The sequence below is a fragment of the Kwoniella botswanensis genome, chromosome 1 (assembly GCF_036426115.1).
Source record: "Kwoniella botswanensis chromosome 1, complete sequence".
Taxonomy (NCBI): Eukaryota; Fungi; Basidiomycota; class Tremellomycetes; order Tremellales; family Cryptococcaceae; genus Kwoniella; species Kwoniella botswanensis.
The window spans coordinates 15,680,681-15,697,180 of NC_088599.1; the positions used below are offsets into that span (position 1 = coordinate 15,680,681).

At 44.2% G+C, this 16,500-nt stretch overlaps 7 protein-coding genes across 7 annotated transcripts; 3 read left to right on the forward strand and 4 right to left on the reverse strand.

The window, feature by feature from the left end:
• Nucleotides 1-195: 195 nt before the first annotated feature.
• Nucleotides 196-2,573, forward strand: L199_005941 (uncharacterized protein; the record flags this gene model as incomplete). The annotated part of the gene is made up of 8 exons (XM_064891642.1): nucleotides 196-389; nucleotides 469-660; nucleotides 798-928; nucleotides 984-1,057; nucleotides 1,126-1,414; nucleotides 1,534-1,654; nucleotides 1,722-2,052; nucleotides 2,157-2,573. The coding sequence occupies 8 exons, from the start codon at nucleotides 196-198 to the stop codon at nucleotides 2,571-2,573; spliced, it is 1,749 nt and encodes a 582-aa protein (XP_064747714.1).
• Nucleotides 2,574-3,038: 465 nt separating this feature from the next.
• L199_005942 (uncharacterized protein) lies at nucleotides 3,039-3,479 on the reverse strand (the record flags this gene model as incomplete). The annotated part of the gene is made up of 2 exons (XM_064891643.1): nucleotides 3,039-3,174; nucleotides 3,388-3,479. The coding sequence occupies 2 exons, from the start codon at nucleotides 3,477-3,479 to the stop codon at nucleotides 3,039-3,041; spliced, it is 228 nt and encodes a 75-aa protein (XP_064747715.1).
• A 591-nt stretch (nucleotides 3,480-4,070) lies between these two features.
• Nucleotides 4,071-5,376, reverse strand: L199_005943 (uncharacterized protein; the record flags this gene model as incomplete). The annotated part of the gene is made up of 7 exons (XM_064891644.1): nucleotides 4,071-4,146; nucleotides 4,215-4,325; nucleotides 4,410-4,628; nucleotides 4,765-4,896; nucleotides 4,957-5,020; nucleotides 5,102-5,222; nucleotides 5,290-5,376. The coding sequence occupies 7 exons, from the start codon at nucleotides 5,374-5,376 to the stop codon at nucleotides 4,071-4,073; spliced, it is 810 nt and encodes a 269-aa protein (XP_064747716.1).
• A 452-nt stretch (nucleotides 5,377-5,828) lies between these two features.
• On the forward strand, nucleotides 5,829-7,871 carry L199_005944 (uncharacterized protein; the record flags this gene model as incomplete). The annotated part of the gene is made up of 6 exons (XM_064891645.1): nucleotides 5,829-6,637; nucleotides 6,787-7,102; nucleotides 7,166-7,193; nucleotides 7,275-7,390; nucleotides 7,457-7,516; nucleotides 7,626-7,871. 6 exons carry the CDS (start codon nucleotides 5,829-5,831, stop codon nucleotides 7,869-7,871), a joined length of 1,575 nt encoding a protein of 524 aa, XP_064747717.1.
• Nucleotides 7,872-8,314: 443 nt separating this feature from the next.
• On the reverse strand, nucleotides 8,315-9,199 carry L199_005945 (uncharacterized protein; the record flags this gene model as incomplete). Its single annotated transcript, XM_064891646.1, has 6 exons — nucleotides 8,315-8,372; nucleotides 8,463-8,510; nucleotides 8,611-8,655; nucleotides 8,738-8,818; nucleotides 8,885-8,980; nucleotides 9,081-9,199. The coding sequence occupies 6 exons, from the start codon at nucleotides 9,197-9,199 to the stop codon at nucleotides 8,315-8,317; spliced, it is 447 nt and encodes a 148-aa protein (XP_064747718.1).
• A 2,260-nt stretch (nucleotides 9,200-11,459) lies between these two features.
• On the forward strand, nucleotides 11,460-13,439 carry L199_005946 (uncharacterized protein; the record flags this gene model as incomplete). The annotated part of the gene is made up of 6 exons (XM_064891647.1): nucleotides 11,460-11,507; nucleotides 11,602-11,743; nucleotides 11,835-12,013; nucleotides 12,083-12,187; nucleotides 12,260-12,472; nucleotides 12,546-13,439. 6 exons carry the CDS (start codon nucleotides 11,460-11,462, stop codon nucleotides 13,437-13,439), a joined length of 1,581 nt encoding a protein of 526 aa, XP_064747719.1.
• Nucleotides 13,440-13,784: 345 nt separating this feature from the next.
• Nucleotides 13,785-16,334, reverse strand: L199_005947 (acetolactate synthase, mitochondrial; the record flags this gene model as incomplete). The annotated part of the gene is made up of 6 exons (XM_064891648.1): nucleotides 13,785-13,817; nucleotides 13,902-14,137; nucleotides 14,213-14,512; nucleotides 14,578-14,880; nucleotides 14,964-15,880; nucleotides 15,955-16,334. The coding sequence occupies 6 exons, from the start codon at nucleotides 16,332-16,334 to the stop codon at nucleotides 13,785-13,787; spliced, it is 2,169 nt and encodes a 722-aa protein (XP_064747720.1).
• Between the last annotated feature and the right edge of the window lie 166 nt (nucleotides 16,335-16,500).

Sequence of the window (16,500 nt, forward strand, 5' to 3'; positions counted from 1 at the left end):
TCAGAACACACTCTTTCGTCATCATAACATCCCTCAGGCACGTCGACGGAATCAATCATCAATTCCAACACACAACACAATATGTCATTTACGGTTAAGTCACCGGTCAACCTCGTACATCCCTGCTTACTTTTCCTTCCTCCTCAAGTCTCATCGAAGATAATATCAGACAACGGCATTGCATCAAGAACAGAAATGCCACCGATTCATCCTCCACCTCACCCGCTTGATCCTCCCGAAGAGGAGATGGCAAGGAGACGAGCAGCCATCAGTCGTAGGATCCAATTCCACCGCGAGATGGCAAGGTTACACCCTCCGGCTGAACCTCCTATCAACTTGGATGACTTCAAAGATTTCATGAGAGGCTTAGGGGTTTTTATAGCTGCTCCGTACGTATCATCGACTATCCGACCGTCAATTGTACTTTCGAGAAGGCAGTTAGCTGATGTCTTGTTTGAAAACATCCAGGATCGTCATTCCCATGAGATTGATCCATCATGCTGTCACTTCCCCCTTGACAATCTCAGTAGTCCTCAAGTTACTGTTGTTAGGATTCCTCCTGGTCGCATCGAGTATATTCTCTGTATTGGCTGTAGGAGCGTTCTTCTGGTCTTGGAAGATAGGTGGGAATATTGAGGTTGAGGGGTGGTTATTTTATGGGTAAGTATATCTATAGACACTACCGCGGTATCTCAGCTGTCTACGTCATAAAGCTGAGCTGTCTATTATTTTATCGCTCAACCGTACTGTAATTGTGATTCTTGTTTATATGCTGATATCTCATATCCTACAATCAGATCAAAGACACATAGACCACCTCATACCACCGTATACTTCCCACTTGAAAACATTGAACAAGATCTTCGATACGATGTGCAAGTTGAGTTGGAATTGGTCAGACCTACCAAAGGTACTACCGATGAGATGGGTAAGCTTCGTTATATGCGACCAGATGTATCTCAACCTTACTCCAGATCATTTAGGGAACTTCATGCTTTCATTGGAATTAAGAGCATTAGACCAACCTGAAAGAGCCCTAATCACTGCTGCTCAACCTGTAAGTACAATAGCGTTCCTGCACTGGTATTTCCTTCCACATGCTGAGGGAAGATATACATATGATAGTCGTTACCCCCTCCACCAATCTCATCGACATTCCTGTCCATCCCTACCCTCCCCACATCTTATATCCCATGTATACTTCCATTCCCTTTCCGATCATTCTGTCCTTCCAGACTGTTGGGTTATTCCGTACCAACACGTAAGATCAGAGAAAGAAGAGCCAAGGGTGGTTTCTCAAGTAGAGAGAGGGGTAAGGACGTAGTACCCCTCAAGAAAGACCTGATGGAAGGTGTTATTCTGAAACCGGGAAAGAACACAGAGATGGTGATAGGCTCGGGATTTGTCAGTATTGGTGAGTCTGAGTATCGACGTGTGCTGTCACATGCATGCAAGATAGGCTGTTGCCTTCATGATAAATTCATAACACAGAATAAGTGAGCTGATGATTTGGTTATGTTTTGTGTGTACCAGGTCGAGAAGATCTCTTTGATGAGAGGCAAGACGGGGACGAGAAATGTAAACCGCCTTCACGAGAAGTGAAAACTACGGGATGGGTGTTGATCAGACTTATACCTCGACCAACCGGTATAAGGTGAGCTGCCATCGTCCTCAATTTCTCGTATGACGTGGTAAAGTAGCTGATCGCGTTCGTGATTTAGGTGGATGCTCTCTTCTCATCCTTTACCGCCCTTGTTACTCTTACCTCCTCTATCGTTATCGCTCACATTCTCATCCTCCATCTTGGCTTTCACCATCATCACTTTCTTGCGTCACGGCAGTAGCAATAACAATGGCAAAAAGGATAAGCATAATAAAACCTTGACGGATGGTTCAGGAGATGCCGAAGGGCCATTTGATGCTAAAGACAAAGATGAAAGACGAGAGGGGGAGAGAAGGAAGAAGGAATGGGAAGAGATGCAATCTTCCCTTGGAGGTGGGATGGAAAGGAAGAAAAGTCCGAGCTCGGGAAGAGGAACGACTGTTGGTGGGGTGAGTGATTAATATCCTTAACTTATAGAAGGAAAAATGAAGTCTCATCCGTCGAATGGTTTATGCTGATGGGTCGATTGATCCTGTTATGCGTACGATCGCAGTCCGAGACCACCTTTGCATCTTCATCTTCGTCGTCATTCGGCCCTACCCTCATGACACGCACGATCTCCACCGCGTCCACCTCGCCCTCCACTTCAGACTCGGCAGAGACCGTCACTCCTACGAGATTGAGGGATAGGGGACAGGGTGTAATGGGTAGTGGAGGAAGTAGCGGGAGTAGTGGATCGGAAAAGAATCTGAGAAGGAGAGGAAGTGGTAGTAGGAGAGGTTCAACTACAGGGACGGGTATAACTTTGTCCGCGGGTGGAAGTGAGACTGAGAGAGCAGGAAATGGGAATCAAGCGGAGGTCGAGGACGAAGGGGAAGAAACTGAGATGGAAATGGGAGGTGAAAGTAGAAACAGGAGAGGGGATGAAGATTGGAGAGAGTTTGGTAGAGAGTTTGGATTGGATACTTAACGAAGGAATCTTAAAACAAACGTGATGAGTGGTCTATATGAGTGTTTTATAGTTGTATCAGTTATCACATGAAGATCCGAGATCTTATCAATTTGGTATATGACATGTATCCCATCTTATAGTATCTGATCTTGCTCAGAAGAAAGATGTAACTGGAAATCTCAGAGTCAATCAGATCCACACAGTAAAAGAAGAAAGGGAATAGGGGAATAGGAATCTCTCGATGAATGAAGAGATATGGAGTTTACAGTTACATACAACGAAGCAAGCAAGTCTGTAAGATATCAATATGTACAAAGAAACCGTCCTGAATCGAGCCCAGCCTTATCCTATGACAAGGACCCTCTATCATCCTACCACCTTATCTGTCCAGGTGAGAGCCTTAACCATCGCCGTATCGACCATTGTACCATTGTACCATTCCACCATTTTAGCAATTCTCAATCGCCTGCCAAACCCTCCTAACTACTCAACCTGTCTTTTGAAATACCTCGAATTCACCACATAACCACTAATGATCCCAAAGACAGTTTCGCCAAGTTGGAAATACTGGTCGAGGAAGGATCGGATAGCTGTATCTTGAATCATGCCCAGGTGGAAGCTGTGGGATCATCCGAAATGAAAGCGAGGCGAGGCATGGACGAGAATGGGTCGGATGATCATTTGTGCATTTGTACGAAGAGATATTATAATGAATAAATTAATCTAGGTTAGCTCTGTTCATTGATATGTATGTCAAAAGATAGATAGATGTGGAAGTTACGTGTCATATGATATATATTTTTTTATGGTCAAACATCAAAATCGTACTTACCCATACCCCGTATTCTTCTTTACACCAGCTATGATCGTTGATATAGCAATCAAGTCGAACATCCAATGACCTACTCTACCTAGACCTAGCATCTTTGTTTGCTTATTATATTGATTTTATGAAGGTTGAAAGAATATCTAGGTTGTATGAGATGGACGGGATAAATGGGAATTTCTTTAGACAAGTTATGGAAGGAAGGTTTCGGAAACGAGATGGAAGATTGGGGTGATGGATCCCTTGCACTTGCTTTTATCAGAAGAGGGAGGGAGTCTGTCCTCGGTCCAGAAGGATAGATTGCTACCGGTCTGTGATATGTATGATGTTGATTGAATTGGTGAAGTGATTCATGGTCAACAGCAACATCAATGAGTGACGTCCGATGAGATCACCGTGTAAACGAGTATCACATGCAGCCGTCGGGAGTAGTGGCATTGCTTTGTCCTGTTAGTGATCCCATTGCAAACCACATACACCCATGCAGATCACAATATGCAGAGTTCAAATACATCACTATAAAATGAGGTGAAGTGCAAGTCTTGGAGTAGCGAAATGTAACATAGATCTGCTGCATACACAATATGAAGTACCAAACAACTCGACAACTCAAGCAACACCAGTAGTAAAATTCATTCCCCAGTTTCTCAAATAGAATAGATCATCAACCGAAATAATCCCTTCTCTCATTAGATACTCTTCCTCAGTCCCGCAGCAGCATGTTTCCTCCATTGAGTTTGCAGAGACATATAAGAGGTTATCGTACTATATCACATGGACAATTTTCGATCAGCTATTCATCCTGGTCCAGGGTATCCTCGCAGATGACTCACCCCAAAGCGCCTAGTACACCATCATTGACATTGGTATATCCCAATCCAGTGGCAGGTATCCAAATATCACATGAGTCGCTGATAAGTTGAGACAGGAGAGTCTGTCTTTGACTATATCATGTAGAGATGCGATAATTGTCAGCTTATAGTTTCAGACAAATGCACTTTTTGTAGACCAGCTGTCATATGACTTACGCTAACAAAGCTCTACCTCTTTCCCTCCTCTCACTCTCCTCTCTCATCCTCTCATCAGGTCCTTTCTCGCTAGATTCCCTTCTTGAGATCTCAGCGTTCAATGCGAATCGCCTAGAATCACCTCGCAATTTGACAATTGAGGCGGATGAGGAGATTAACGAAAAGATGATACCGGATAACCAGAATTTGAAGGTCAATCTTTGGAATCTTTCTAGTTGGCTGAAAATTGGAAAATAAGATGTCAGTATTCAATTGGTTCTCTTGAGGACACGTTTCATCAGGTGCTTCATACTTCATCCAGATTCTACGCATACCTCCACATTCCATGGGACTGTTAGTGAAGGTAACCACTCACAGTTTATCAAGTTTTAAGAACCTAACTTGACCTAACCAAACTATCATATCATTCGTGAAGAACCCTGCGTATCCTACTTGTCTACCTATTTGAGCGAGTTGAGCAATCTGAGCAGGTCCTCTGAGATTGGTACTACAACAAGATTTCATCAGTTGATCGCCTTGAGTTGACGGATCCTGAGAAAAAACCTACATGGGTTTTTGAGCGAGGTTTATAGCTGATTGCAAGAATTCTGCAGGTCTGAACAATCTCATCACTAAAAGTTAGAAGATCTGTATTAGTATAACCTTCTCTGGTGGTGGTGATTTTCCCTGTCAAAGCAGCTTAAATGACTCACCCTTCCTACCAGATGCAAGACCATTCTTCAACCCCTCCCATCTTGCTGCAGCTTCGACATTGCCTCTACGGAGCAATGACCATGCTATGAGTCTCGATAGGTACTGAATCAGTCGATAGGCCTGTGACCAAAAGAAGAAAAGAAGGGATAAATCAGCGTGAGGTCGTCGAGAACGCGGTCGGGCACACCTTATCTCGACCGATGGTAGTAGCTAGGACAGCTAGACTCTGGCTGAGCTTGGGGTGTAGTATCACTTGAGCAGCGAGGTTTGACATGTCGGCAGTGTACTTGACTGGTGGTATGTCTGGACGTGAGAGTCAACCTGCTTCGACTTAATGGTCTAGCAACGAGAGAGGATATTCAAGGAGGAAACCAGGTGAGAGGGGGAAACACTGAGTCGCAGAAACCAAAGCCAGAGAGAGTCGGTCGGCTGAGTGAGATAACCGGTGCTGTAGATCTTTAATATGTCCACGTCATCATTCCAAGTCCTTGTTATCAGCATTTCCTTCCGTCGGGTTAAGCGAATTATCAATGTTCCATCCATCACTGAATTTAAACTTCGTAGTTCAGTAGGAATGTCATTTGTGACACTCACTACTCAGTTTTCATCCTCAATATAACAGCTATCCTCATCCATAGGAGTTCACAGAACCAGCGAGTCATCTACAAGACCCCTCGATTACACCCCAGGCACCACTACCTTGCGATCAGATCGATTCTTCTTGCCATGTTATCTCGTTCCCTCCGAACGCTTATTCACCAACCTGGCCCCTCGAGTCTCCGACCCATATGTGCAGAATGTCGACGTCCCCTGCTACCCGCTCGTCGTGCTCTACCTTTACTCAACATACCTCTCAATGTCTCCAGAACCGCTCGATACGCCTCATCATCCATTCCTGGCTCTCGCCAAAGCATCAACAACAACAATGGAAGTAAGAGTAACACCCCCAAATTACCCTTGTCGCATAAACCTCCTAAAAGGCGATTAGAAGCAGCTTCTCAACCCCTACGAAATGCGGCGTCCATCACTCGTGGACCGGTGCTACAGTGTATAGCACATACTACTGCAGAGCGATATGATCTTATGACACTAAGTGGGGTGTTACGATCAATGGGGATAAAATGGGATGAAGTTCCAGAAGGTGATAGGGACAGAGCATTTGTTATATCTCCTTGGAAAGGTAAATCAGGCTTAGAGCAAATGATCCGTCAAAGTACTACACCGTTATCACCGATCGACTTGAATAAAAGTCCAGAAGTAGAATGGGTAGAAAATGAAGATAGTCATCATGATGAGTATTTATCAAGAGATTCAACCAACGGCAAAAGAGGAGAGATGGGATTTGGATATGGAGAAAAAGGAGAAATTTGGATATTCAATAATGGAAGTTTTGTCACTTGGGGTCTGACCGAAGAAGAAGGCAGATCTTTCTTAAGAGAGATCATAAGGAAGAAAGGTTGGAAGGTCGAAGTGGGTAAATACCATGCGAATGAATATGAGGTGGAGGAAGTGGATTTCGTGGTTGATCCGACAGCGTGAGTAATTGATTCTCCCATTTTTTACTCGCACCTTATACAGCAAGGGGCATTGACAAGATACGATACCTGATTGAATCTACCAAAATCATTCTCGTTTGTTGTTATATGTCAAGAACATCCCGCTAAGGTAGATTTTCATGATATAGCAAAACTCACATTTTAGGAAACCTTATCCTCCTCGGTCGACCTCCTTCCTTATCAACATTCTCACCTTCCCCCTCACTAGCGTCATTACTGGCTAGATACACCTTATCACTCTCACTATCTCGTTCATCAGCCTTATCCGTACTGGAAGATCGACTGGACAATCACATAGCAGCAGTCTCGATTCTACCTAGAGCGCTACAGAAGACTGGTCGTCAGCCTCTGGATAGGAAAGAGGTGATCAGGAAGATGGGTGAACTGATGACGCTCAGGATGAATGTTAATACGAGTGGAGGAGGATTGGACGATACCCCAGAGGTGAGCTGCCGAAGGCGTGTCGTGTTCGACAAAAGAAGTATAGCTGACATCTTGATCGTGCAGTTCTACTGGAGTGAACCTGAATTAGAATGTAAGATTTTTGTCTCTGTACCCTTTTTAGGTCATGGATCTCTTAGCTTATGTTGCCTCTTCTGTGTTCCCGATAATTTAGCATACTTTGACTCAATAGCTTCAGAGTTTGAAATCAAAGAACGTATAGATGCGTTTAACAAGAAATTAGATTATGCTCAAGAAGTGCAGAGTACCCTGCGTGCTTTGTTGACTGAGGTAAGTCATATAGCTCCTTTTCCGCGCCTAAAGGCAACACGCTGAATATCATTTATTATCATATAGTCGTCAGCACATAGAATGGAAATTATCATTATCCTTCTTATCACAGTCGAGGTTGTCATTGTGAGTATGGCATATCATTATCTCTTTCTTTCCCACATCCAGCATACAAGCTATGTCCATGTGACACGTATACAAGTCAGCTGACATGTCTTCGATGATGATGACACAGGCATTAATAAGAGAAGGACCTGAACTTGTACACAAATTCCGTGATTTCATTGACGAACATACCAACTCGCGAGTCAGGAATTATACGGAGGAGATTGGGAAATTGGAAGAAACCCTGAAAGAAGTTAGGGAGAAGATTCCTCCAGTGGGGTTATTGGCTTCTACTTCGACCTCAACGTCTCCGTCATCGTCATCGTCGTTGAGCAGAGAGGATGGATCGGAAGTACAGGAAATGAGATTGGTATAGACAAATTAGAGGGAACTTGAAGATCAACTATATATACACTAATCATCAAAACCATCACAACTCATAGTCATCTCTCATCACACATCATACATTGCTCGATGCATCATATTGACATGGACTACATGCGGAGGATGTAAGTTGATATACATCAAGATGGGATTATAGATTCTTTGACTTGGATGGACAGTTCGTGTGAGAAAGATAAAATATCTATTCACAGAAATAAATTCGAAACTTCATTTCACCTAAACATAATCGACTTCATTCTTCGCTACATCGAAACAGAACATAGAAAAAGTTGGCGTATTGGCGTATCGGCGAAATGGGTTGCTGATTGTCCGACAATACATCACATGGGAGAGCATCTGTCCAGAAAACGATGGTTGATACAACTGATCAGCTCGTGAAATCGCGGTCATGAAGTACTCATGGTGGACCTACTGTTAACCAATACACTTCTTCTCGAGAGCAAGTTTATCGTCCCGCTTTGGTGGAGCACATCTAGTAGATTGACAATATGAAGAAACGATCAATAAGCTTGTCGCTCACGGAGATTGGAGATTGGACTGTAATTTATTGTACTGCACTTACTGTCCTACACATCTTTTTTCTTCTTCCTCTCGCTTCATAGGAGAACATCTACAGTATGAGGATAAAGGATCATCAGTGCAAGTCTACTGTAAGAAAATTAATTGAAGGAATGACGATTGGGGATTCGATTGGATTCGAATGAACTTACTGTTGACCTATACATCTTTTCTCCTCCCTCTTAGTGGGCTGACATCTGCACCAATACCCGGTTAGCCTCATAAATCTCGAAGCCTCTCAAAATTCGAAATCCATATGTGGTGTTGTTCAAGACTCACTGTCCCAAACATCTTTTACCATCTGGTCCGATCTCGCCAGTTGCCTCGGAAGAGGTTTCTTCCCTCTTACCGGGATAACATCTAAATTTAAACCAGGGAAGTCGGTCAAATCAAGCGGTGTAGGATGAGAATGTACAGTATACTCACTGTCCCAGACATCTTTTACCATCTGGTCCAGTCTCAGACGCCACGGAAGTCTGAGCAATAGCAGGCTCGGGCTCGTCCCTTTTACCTGGATAACATCTAACATAGCAATATGTAAGTAAGTGTGATTGCTTGACGAATTCATCAGACGCTGGAGATAAAAGCGGAAACTTTGGTATGAAGAGTTGATTGAACTCACTGTCCAAGACATCTTTTCCTATCTGGACCTGCCACGTCAGTCGAGTCATCGTTGACAGGTAAACAGGCAACAATACCGAAGAAAGTAAGTACGATCAGTAACAACGACTTGGTCAACATCATGTAAACGATTATTTATGAGTCGAGTGAGAATATCAGTGAGTAGATGTCAAGTGGAATTATAAGAATGACTAAAGCCTTTGTATAGTGTATAAGTGAAAGTGAGACTGTAAGTATATCTCGGGGGGAAGAAGAAAGGGTATTTATATCGGTTATACAACGTACCAACTCACATCACATTTTATCTGATCTCTTATCCCAATTTCCGATGTAAGTGGACCTTCTCCTTACGGACCTACGGCCAGAAGCAACTGATGTCTTCGGATGTTGATGACAAGTATCTCTTGGAAGATTTATTCGGAATATCGAGCCAAGTCAAGTAGTGTGTATCGTCCCTCAGATCGCATCACATCGGATCTCGTCAGGAGTTCTTCTTGCCTAGAACGATGGGGCTAGCATGAGTACAGATACGGCTACACCCGATACTATACCGATATATTGCGATGTGTCTTCTCAGCTCCTCATTCGAAGGACCACAAAAGAGGGCTCGTCCAACGCCCATGTACAGTAAGAGTTATCAACTGTACAGTAGTGGCATTCATAAGTCTTATATACTTTTTGGAAATGCTCGCGATGAACAACTTCTTGCCACATACACAATGCCTTACGCTCATCGTGTCAGTTGTGAGAATCATGCCATCAATCGGATCCAGAGCTGGAGACAAGCTGTTCTAGGTGTTGGTCGGGAGGTAACTTTCCGCTGCAAGTGAGGCTGCATATGTGCAATTCTTGGAGTAGGGCTTCGATCAAAGGATCCACGTTATAAGTTGGTTGACCTTCTTTACGGTCAGCTCAACAATCAGGGATAGGACTTAGCCGATACTTCGTAGTATGACTATTGAGATTATTTGGCCTTGATCGAAAGTAAGGGTAATTCGCTTGATATGAGTGAACAGACTTCGGATCCACCTTGAAGGAGATACGTCTTGAGCAGGTACTCTACAGGTGTCAAGATCGACAAGAGAGCCCATATAATCGGAATGATTGTAGTCCTTCGGCAGAAGTGATGGTTGTAGACCTAGTGAAGTATCGAATATTTGTCGAACAAAGTGATGAAGAGCGCGAGCGGTCAGATGGAAGTTCTGGTAAAGATAGGGAGTGACGAGACGATAGGATTGCTTGGAGCATGACTGGAGGACGATAAGTGTTGTTATAGAGTTGTCAGTCTGGAGGATAGAGCAGATATGGTGGAAGATCTCGAGAGGGATCCGCATGGCGATGATCACGAGGTGCTATAGAGGGGAATGTATCGAATGCACACCAGATTGTTCGTCACAAGCACGATTGAAAGTTGAGCGGAAGATATCGAAGCGTGATTGGCGATGTTTATGCATGCGATGCTGAACAGAGGAACGTGTTACACAGCCTTTCCTAAGGGATGAGGTCTGTGTGTATCGTTAGAGTAGCTTGACCGGGGTCCATCATTCAACACACCTGTCGCTCAGTATTAATAATACACGAACTTCTTACCATAATTTCAAGCAAGCACTAAAGTATAGTAGCAGGGTTTCCGGGATTGAGAAGTTAGTTTATCACGCTCAGAAGATCTCATGTCAGCCCGTTTCTCAAGGTAATAGATACTGTGAGCTTTTTGAAGAAGACAGAGATCAAAGATCTCGTCAACAATACCAAAGCTTGAACAAGATTAATATGGGCTTTATAACGATGGTTGATTATAGCTGTAGAAAAACATCCGATTGCATCACAACAGGCGTTGTGCGATAGTGGTTATTCGGCGGGTCTAGAACTCGAAACATCTGGAAACCCGTGCCGTCAGGCTCGCATGTTCGAATCATGCCAACGTCGAGGATTAATTTCTTTTTGTTTTCGGTTGATCCGATCCACAGTACTTGATCGAAGTTCGAAAATCCGTTTCGGAAGTGCGATTTTGGCTTTGAAAGAGGTTTTTGGGATGTGTGCCACATCGAGTTGTATGAGTGCCACCAGCGAGAGATCGACGTTGACATGATTTAAACGTTAGGATCTTGGATTATTTCCGTTGGAAATCACGCTAAATCCAGGTCCGAGCGTCTTCGATGTTTTGGGATTCTACGAGTAAGAGTGTCAATTGATCTCGTATTGCTTTTTGTTCGACTTGGCTCCTTGCGCTTTGTGGTTTGTGCTTTCTTGAATTTGCTGTTCGAACTGAAGAGAAAAGGGGAATCTAACAAAAATCTTTGGTTGGGGTCCCGGCGTGTCGAGATGGTCCTTTCTAAATATTCACGTGTAAGATACCGTTGATATGAGCAATCAAGACGATATGATAGTTCGACATGAGGAAGAGATGATATGGGAGCCTGAGCATGCTGTGAGTGTGAAATTTCAGCAACATGAAAGCTATCGGAATGCTTCAATAAATCATGAGAAATGAGTCTTGTAGCTGAACCTTCGTCGCTGTAAAGTCCAACATACCGGTTCATTACCTTGCGGTCGATACCAATGTCTTCATATCTCATCTGAATCTGATACGGACCATACATACTCTACTCCTAGGGCTCAGACCGAGTCCGATTATATTCTTATTACCATCCGTCGTGATACATGGTACGTATCATAAAGACTCTTAGCTGTCTTTGCCCAAACGAGGTCTGTGTATAGATCTCAGCTGACCTGCAATCTGCTCACAAAAATGCAGAATTAGATACCCTCAAAGCCTCTCGGGCACCTTCCGAGCCCGACTCGCCTATAACACTTGGTCGACTCGTCCAAGCTGCCAATACGTGGTTATTGGAGGTGCATCGAAATAGGCGTATGACGGGTATAGGAGCTTTGAGATGTCAAAGTCTGAAAGAACAGTGGGATACCAAGATCAAGGTGAGCAGATAATACTGGAGAAGTATACTTCCTCGCATCTGGCTGATTGGATTGTATTGTACTCGATAGGATCATGGCCAGAATGATGACCAGATACTAGATTGTTGTCTTCATTTCGCAAATCACGGTGCGAAAGTGACATTGTGGACTAACGACAAGAACCTAAGTGTGAAGGTAAGTCTTCCAGAACCAATATGGAAATGCAGAGATAAAGAAGTTGAGTTGACGCATAAGATTTCTTCATAGGCAGAATCAAATGATATACCAACGCTAGGAGCACAAAATATGACTCTAACCAAATTCTTCAAATCGATAGATGAGATCTTCCCAGAATCATTATGGAAAGAAGTCAATCGTCTGAGGATATACGATGGACCTTCTCATGATCATAACAATGGGAATGGAGTGAGAGTATCTGATGATGACATGGATATGGACATGGACATGGATCATGATTTGGTGAGTGCGGCGGTTTACCTATTCAATCGTTAGTTATTGTATCGTTGATTAGGGATATGTTCTTGTTATACAGCATGAGCCTATCACTGAACATCAGTCAATTGGGACTATATCCCAAGATGATGAAGAAGAAGAAAGACGTTATCCTTATTTACTCCCTCAACCTACTTCCCCCTTGCCTCCTTCATCATACCATCCCACATCCTCATCCCTTCCAGTCACACCTGTTTGGTCCAGACGGAATCCCAACTCCTACCTTCCCTCGCCAACACCAACTCAATCCCCCTCGCCCTCGCCATTTCAGCAAAATCGACAACCAACTTCGCCAAACTCCATACCGATGGATCGACATTCCTCAAGTTCTAAATCCAGCTCGAAATCGATATCGATGAAATCACGTTCTTCAGTATCTCCGACAAAATCATCGACCTCAAGACCCTCAATACCCTCAAGACAATCTTCAGATTCGACATCGACATCGACAACGACATCGACAACGACATCGATACCAGTCAACCGAACACCAACCGGACCATCCAGAATCATACGCACGTCACTCCAACTTTCCCTCCGTCCATTCGTTATATCGCTCCTCCGCCAACATCCTAACCCACCCCATCCGCCCGACCAACCACTCGAAACTCAGCAGATCCTATCGACATTAGCAGATACATTAAGTACGTTAGATACCACCCTTCAACAGCTGGGTGAACCTCCTTCTTCGGAAATAAGGATATCCCTTATCCGATCGATAAGTGCCGTCAAGACTATCAACAATTATATAGATAATCATACTGGTGTAGATCTTAGGAGATCCCTGGAGAAAGGAAATAGAAGAATAAGATCAGGTGAGATTGTAGAGTGTTTGGAGAATTTGAGAAAGACGTTCAAGGAATTGGGTTTGGGAGTGGATACGGATCATGAAGGGTTGGATGATGTGATTGAGGATATCAAGAAATTAGATTAGATGAGACTACTCTGATGGAGTTGTGCTTTGTCATCTTATACCTACGTATATCATCTTATACCTACGTATATTTAGTTATCGGATGTTTCTGTGCTGTACACTAAAATCAAGGTTTGTAGGATTTATTAGTCATTAACGACATTAACGAATAACGTATCTAATGTCAGTCAACTTATGCACCGTCTGAGATGACGCATTGCAAAGGCACCTTTATCGATAGACAATATAATAAGAATGCATATATACACCCAGATACAAAGAAAGGCAAGCAAGTATAGACTTCCTACCCAAACTCAACCAACACTGTAGTCTCGTCAATCACACAATAACCTCTCCCTCGTCCGTTTAATTTGATTTTGTCCTGAGGAGAGGGTGGAGCTATCAGAGAAGTAAAGCAAATAACAATCAGTAAATGTTCATTCCTACGAAGCTACGTCGATCCAAAGCGGAATGTCGACTCACAATCTGTTCATGTAAGGCCTTTCCAGCAGGAACCATAGGATAAACATGTTCCGAAGAGACGATACATTCCATGACGATAGGTCTCGTACCGTCATACTCCAAGAACTCCTTCATCATAGCAGGTAGATCTTTCAGGTTGGTACATCTCAGAGCTTTGGCACCCATCGATTCAGATAATTTTACGAAATTGGGGTTGGTCATTCGAGTGTGGGAGTATCGGTTCTCGTAGAATAGGTCTGTTAACAGAAACAACCAAATTATCAGCTACCGATCACATAATCGCTGGATTTGTTTTTTTAAGCGCAACTCACCCTGCCATTGCTCTACCATACCTTGGAACTCATTGTTGAATAGCAAAACTTTGACACCGATGTTGTATTGACTCGCAGTAGCCAATTCCATAGCAGTCATAGAGAACGAAGCATCACCATCGATATCCACGACGACCTTCTCGGGAGCAGCAACCTTGGCACCGATAGCAGAAGGTAAACCGAAACCCATCGTACCGAGACCACCGGAAGATACCCATGATCGAGGTTCGGTCCATCTGTAATACTGACAAGCCCACATTTGATGTTGACCTACACCAGTGGTGACAATGACTTTCTCCTCTACAGATACAAGATAAAACATCAGTATCGTTACAGCAGAAAATTGTAAAAGCCGTTGCACTCACTTCCAATAATCTCAGCTTGTTTGTTCAGCTCCTGTACGACTTCTTGAGGTTTCAATTTCTGACCTTCAGCCGAAGGGGTGAAAGTGAATGGGTATCTCTCTTTGTTGGCTCTACACCTTGCTATCCAAGCTGATCTATCAACAGCTTCGATCTGGGGTAAGAGTTGACCAAGAGATGCAACGACATCACCGAGAACTGGGATCTGAGCTTCGACGATCTTGTTGATGTTTTTAGGTTGGATTTCGAAATGGATGATACCTCCTGTACCTTCTTGAGCAGCCGCTTTGGCGGCAGGAGCAAAGGCTGATCCCAAAATACCACATCAGCTTGATCGTCCGATTATGCTCTATGAAGGACTAGCTGTAGAAGTTGAAATAATCACTCACTATCGACTTTTCCAGTTACTCGATCATCGAACCTAGCACCCAAAGCTATGATGACATCTGCCTCTTGCATGGCAAAGTTTGCATAAGCCGAACCGTGCATACCAAGCATGTGTAGGGATTTCTCATCTCGCTCATCATAAGCACCTAAACCTTGTAAAGTGGTGGTTACGGGTATACTACCGAGATCAGAAAGTTGCTTGAGTAATTTTGGACCTTCTGGAGAGGCGAGTACACCATTACCTGCGTAGACGATTGGTCGCTTGGCCTTATTTATCATCTTGGCTGCAGCGGCGATCAGGGATGGTTCTCCGGGGATAGGAGCGGTAGAATTGGTAGGATTCAGGGGGCTAGAAGGGAGGTAAGGGGATGAACCTGGTTGAGCAGATTTGGCTGGGACAGGAGTTCGTAGGATAGCAGCTGTAACGTCCTTTGGTAGATCAACCAAGACTGGACCTGGTCGACCGGTAGTAGCGATCTTGAAAGCTTCGTTTATTCTTCGAGGTAACTCGGCGATATCTTTAACCATTACATTCCATTTTGTACAACTTCGAGATATTCCGACCATGTCTGCTTCTTGGAACGAATCTGATCCGATCAGGTTGGTGGCCACTTGACCACAGAAGACAACCATTGGTACACCATCCGATAAGGCGTCTTGCATGGGGGTGATAACGTTGGTAGCTCCGGGACCGGAAGTGACAAGGACGACACCGGGTTTACCAGATACTCTGGCGTAACCCTCGGCCATGTGCCCAGCACCTTGCTCGTGTCGAGGTAAGACGAATTCGAAATGAGGTGAGTTGTAGATGGCGTCAAATACGGGTAAGATGGCTCCACCGGGGTAACCGAAGACTTGCTTGACATCGTGTCGAAGCATCATCTCGTGGAAGATCTGACCACCTGAAAGACCGACAAAGCTATGACAAAGGGATCATCAGCAATATGATCGGCAAATTCATTGTCAGACACCTGCATTCTCCATAATACTCACGAGTAATCAAGTCCATTCTTGATCTGCGTACCAGTCTCACTTTCGTAGGTAGGGGTGTTCTTGGGGATAGTTTGGGCAGGAGAAGGGGTCTGGAAATGCTGGGCTGGAGCAGGTCGTACAGCAGGTGAAGCACCGGTGATAGCACTTGATTGGAGGGTTCTGATGTGTGCTCTTACTCTGTCTTTAGCCTCGAGCGATATTCCTTTATCTCTTGGCGCTGCTTCTCTAGGAGCATTCTGAGTGGAGGAAGTGTGGATTCGCGATGATCGATCGGTCGACTTGTACCTCCTCTGCGATACAGCGGGGCTAGCAACCAGTCTGGAGGCTGAAGGCCCAGAGGTGGGTAGAGTTCGAAGGAAACGGGATTGCCGGGTAAACATGTTGAGCGGCAAGTATAGGCGTGGAGTGAAGATCAAGGTACTGAGGATTGCTCGTCTGTGAGCTTTTGATGATGTTGATATAAGAGGGGTGGACGCTGATGGTCCTTTCGATATGGTTTATGGTGCTGTAGAAGAAGGAGGGGGAGGAGGAAGAAGAAGTGGATGT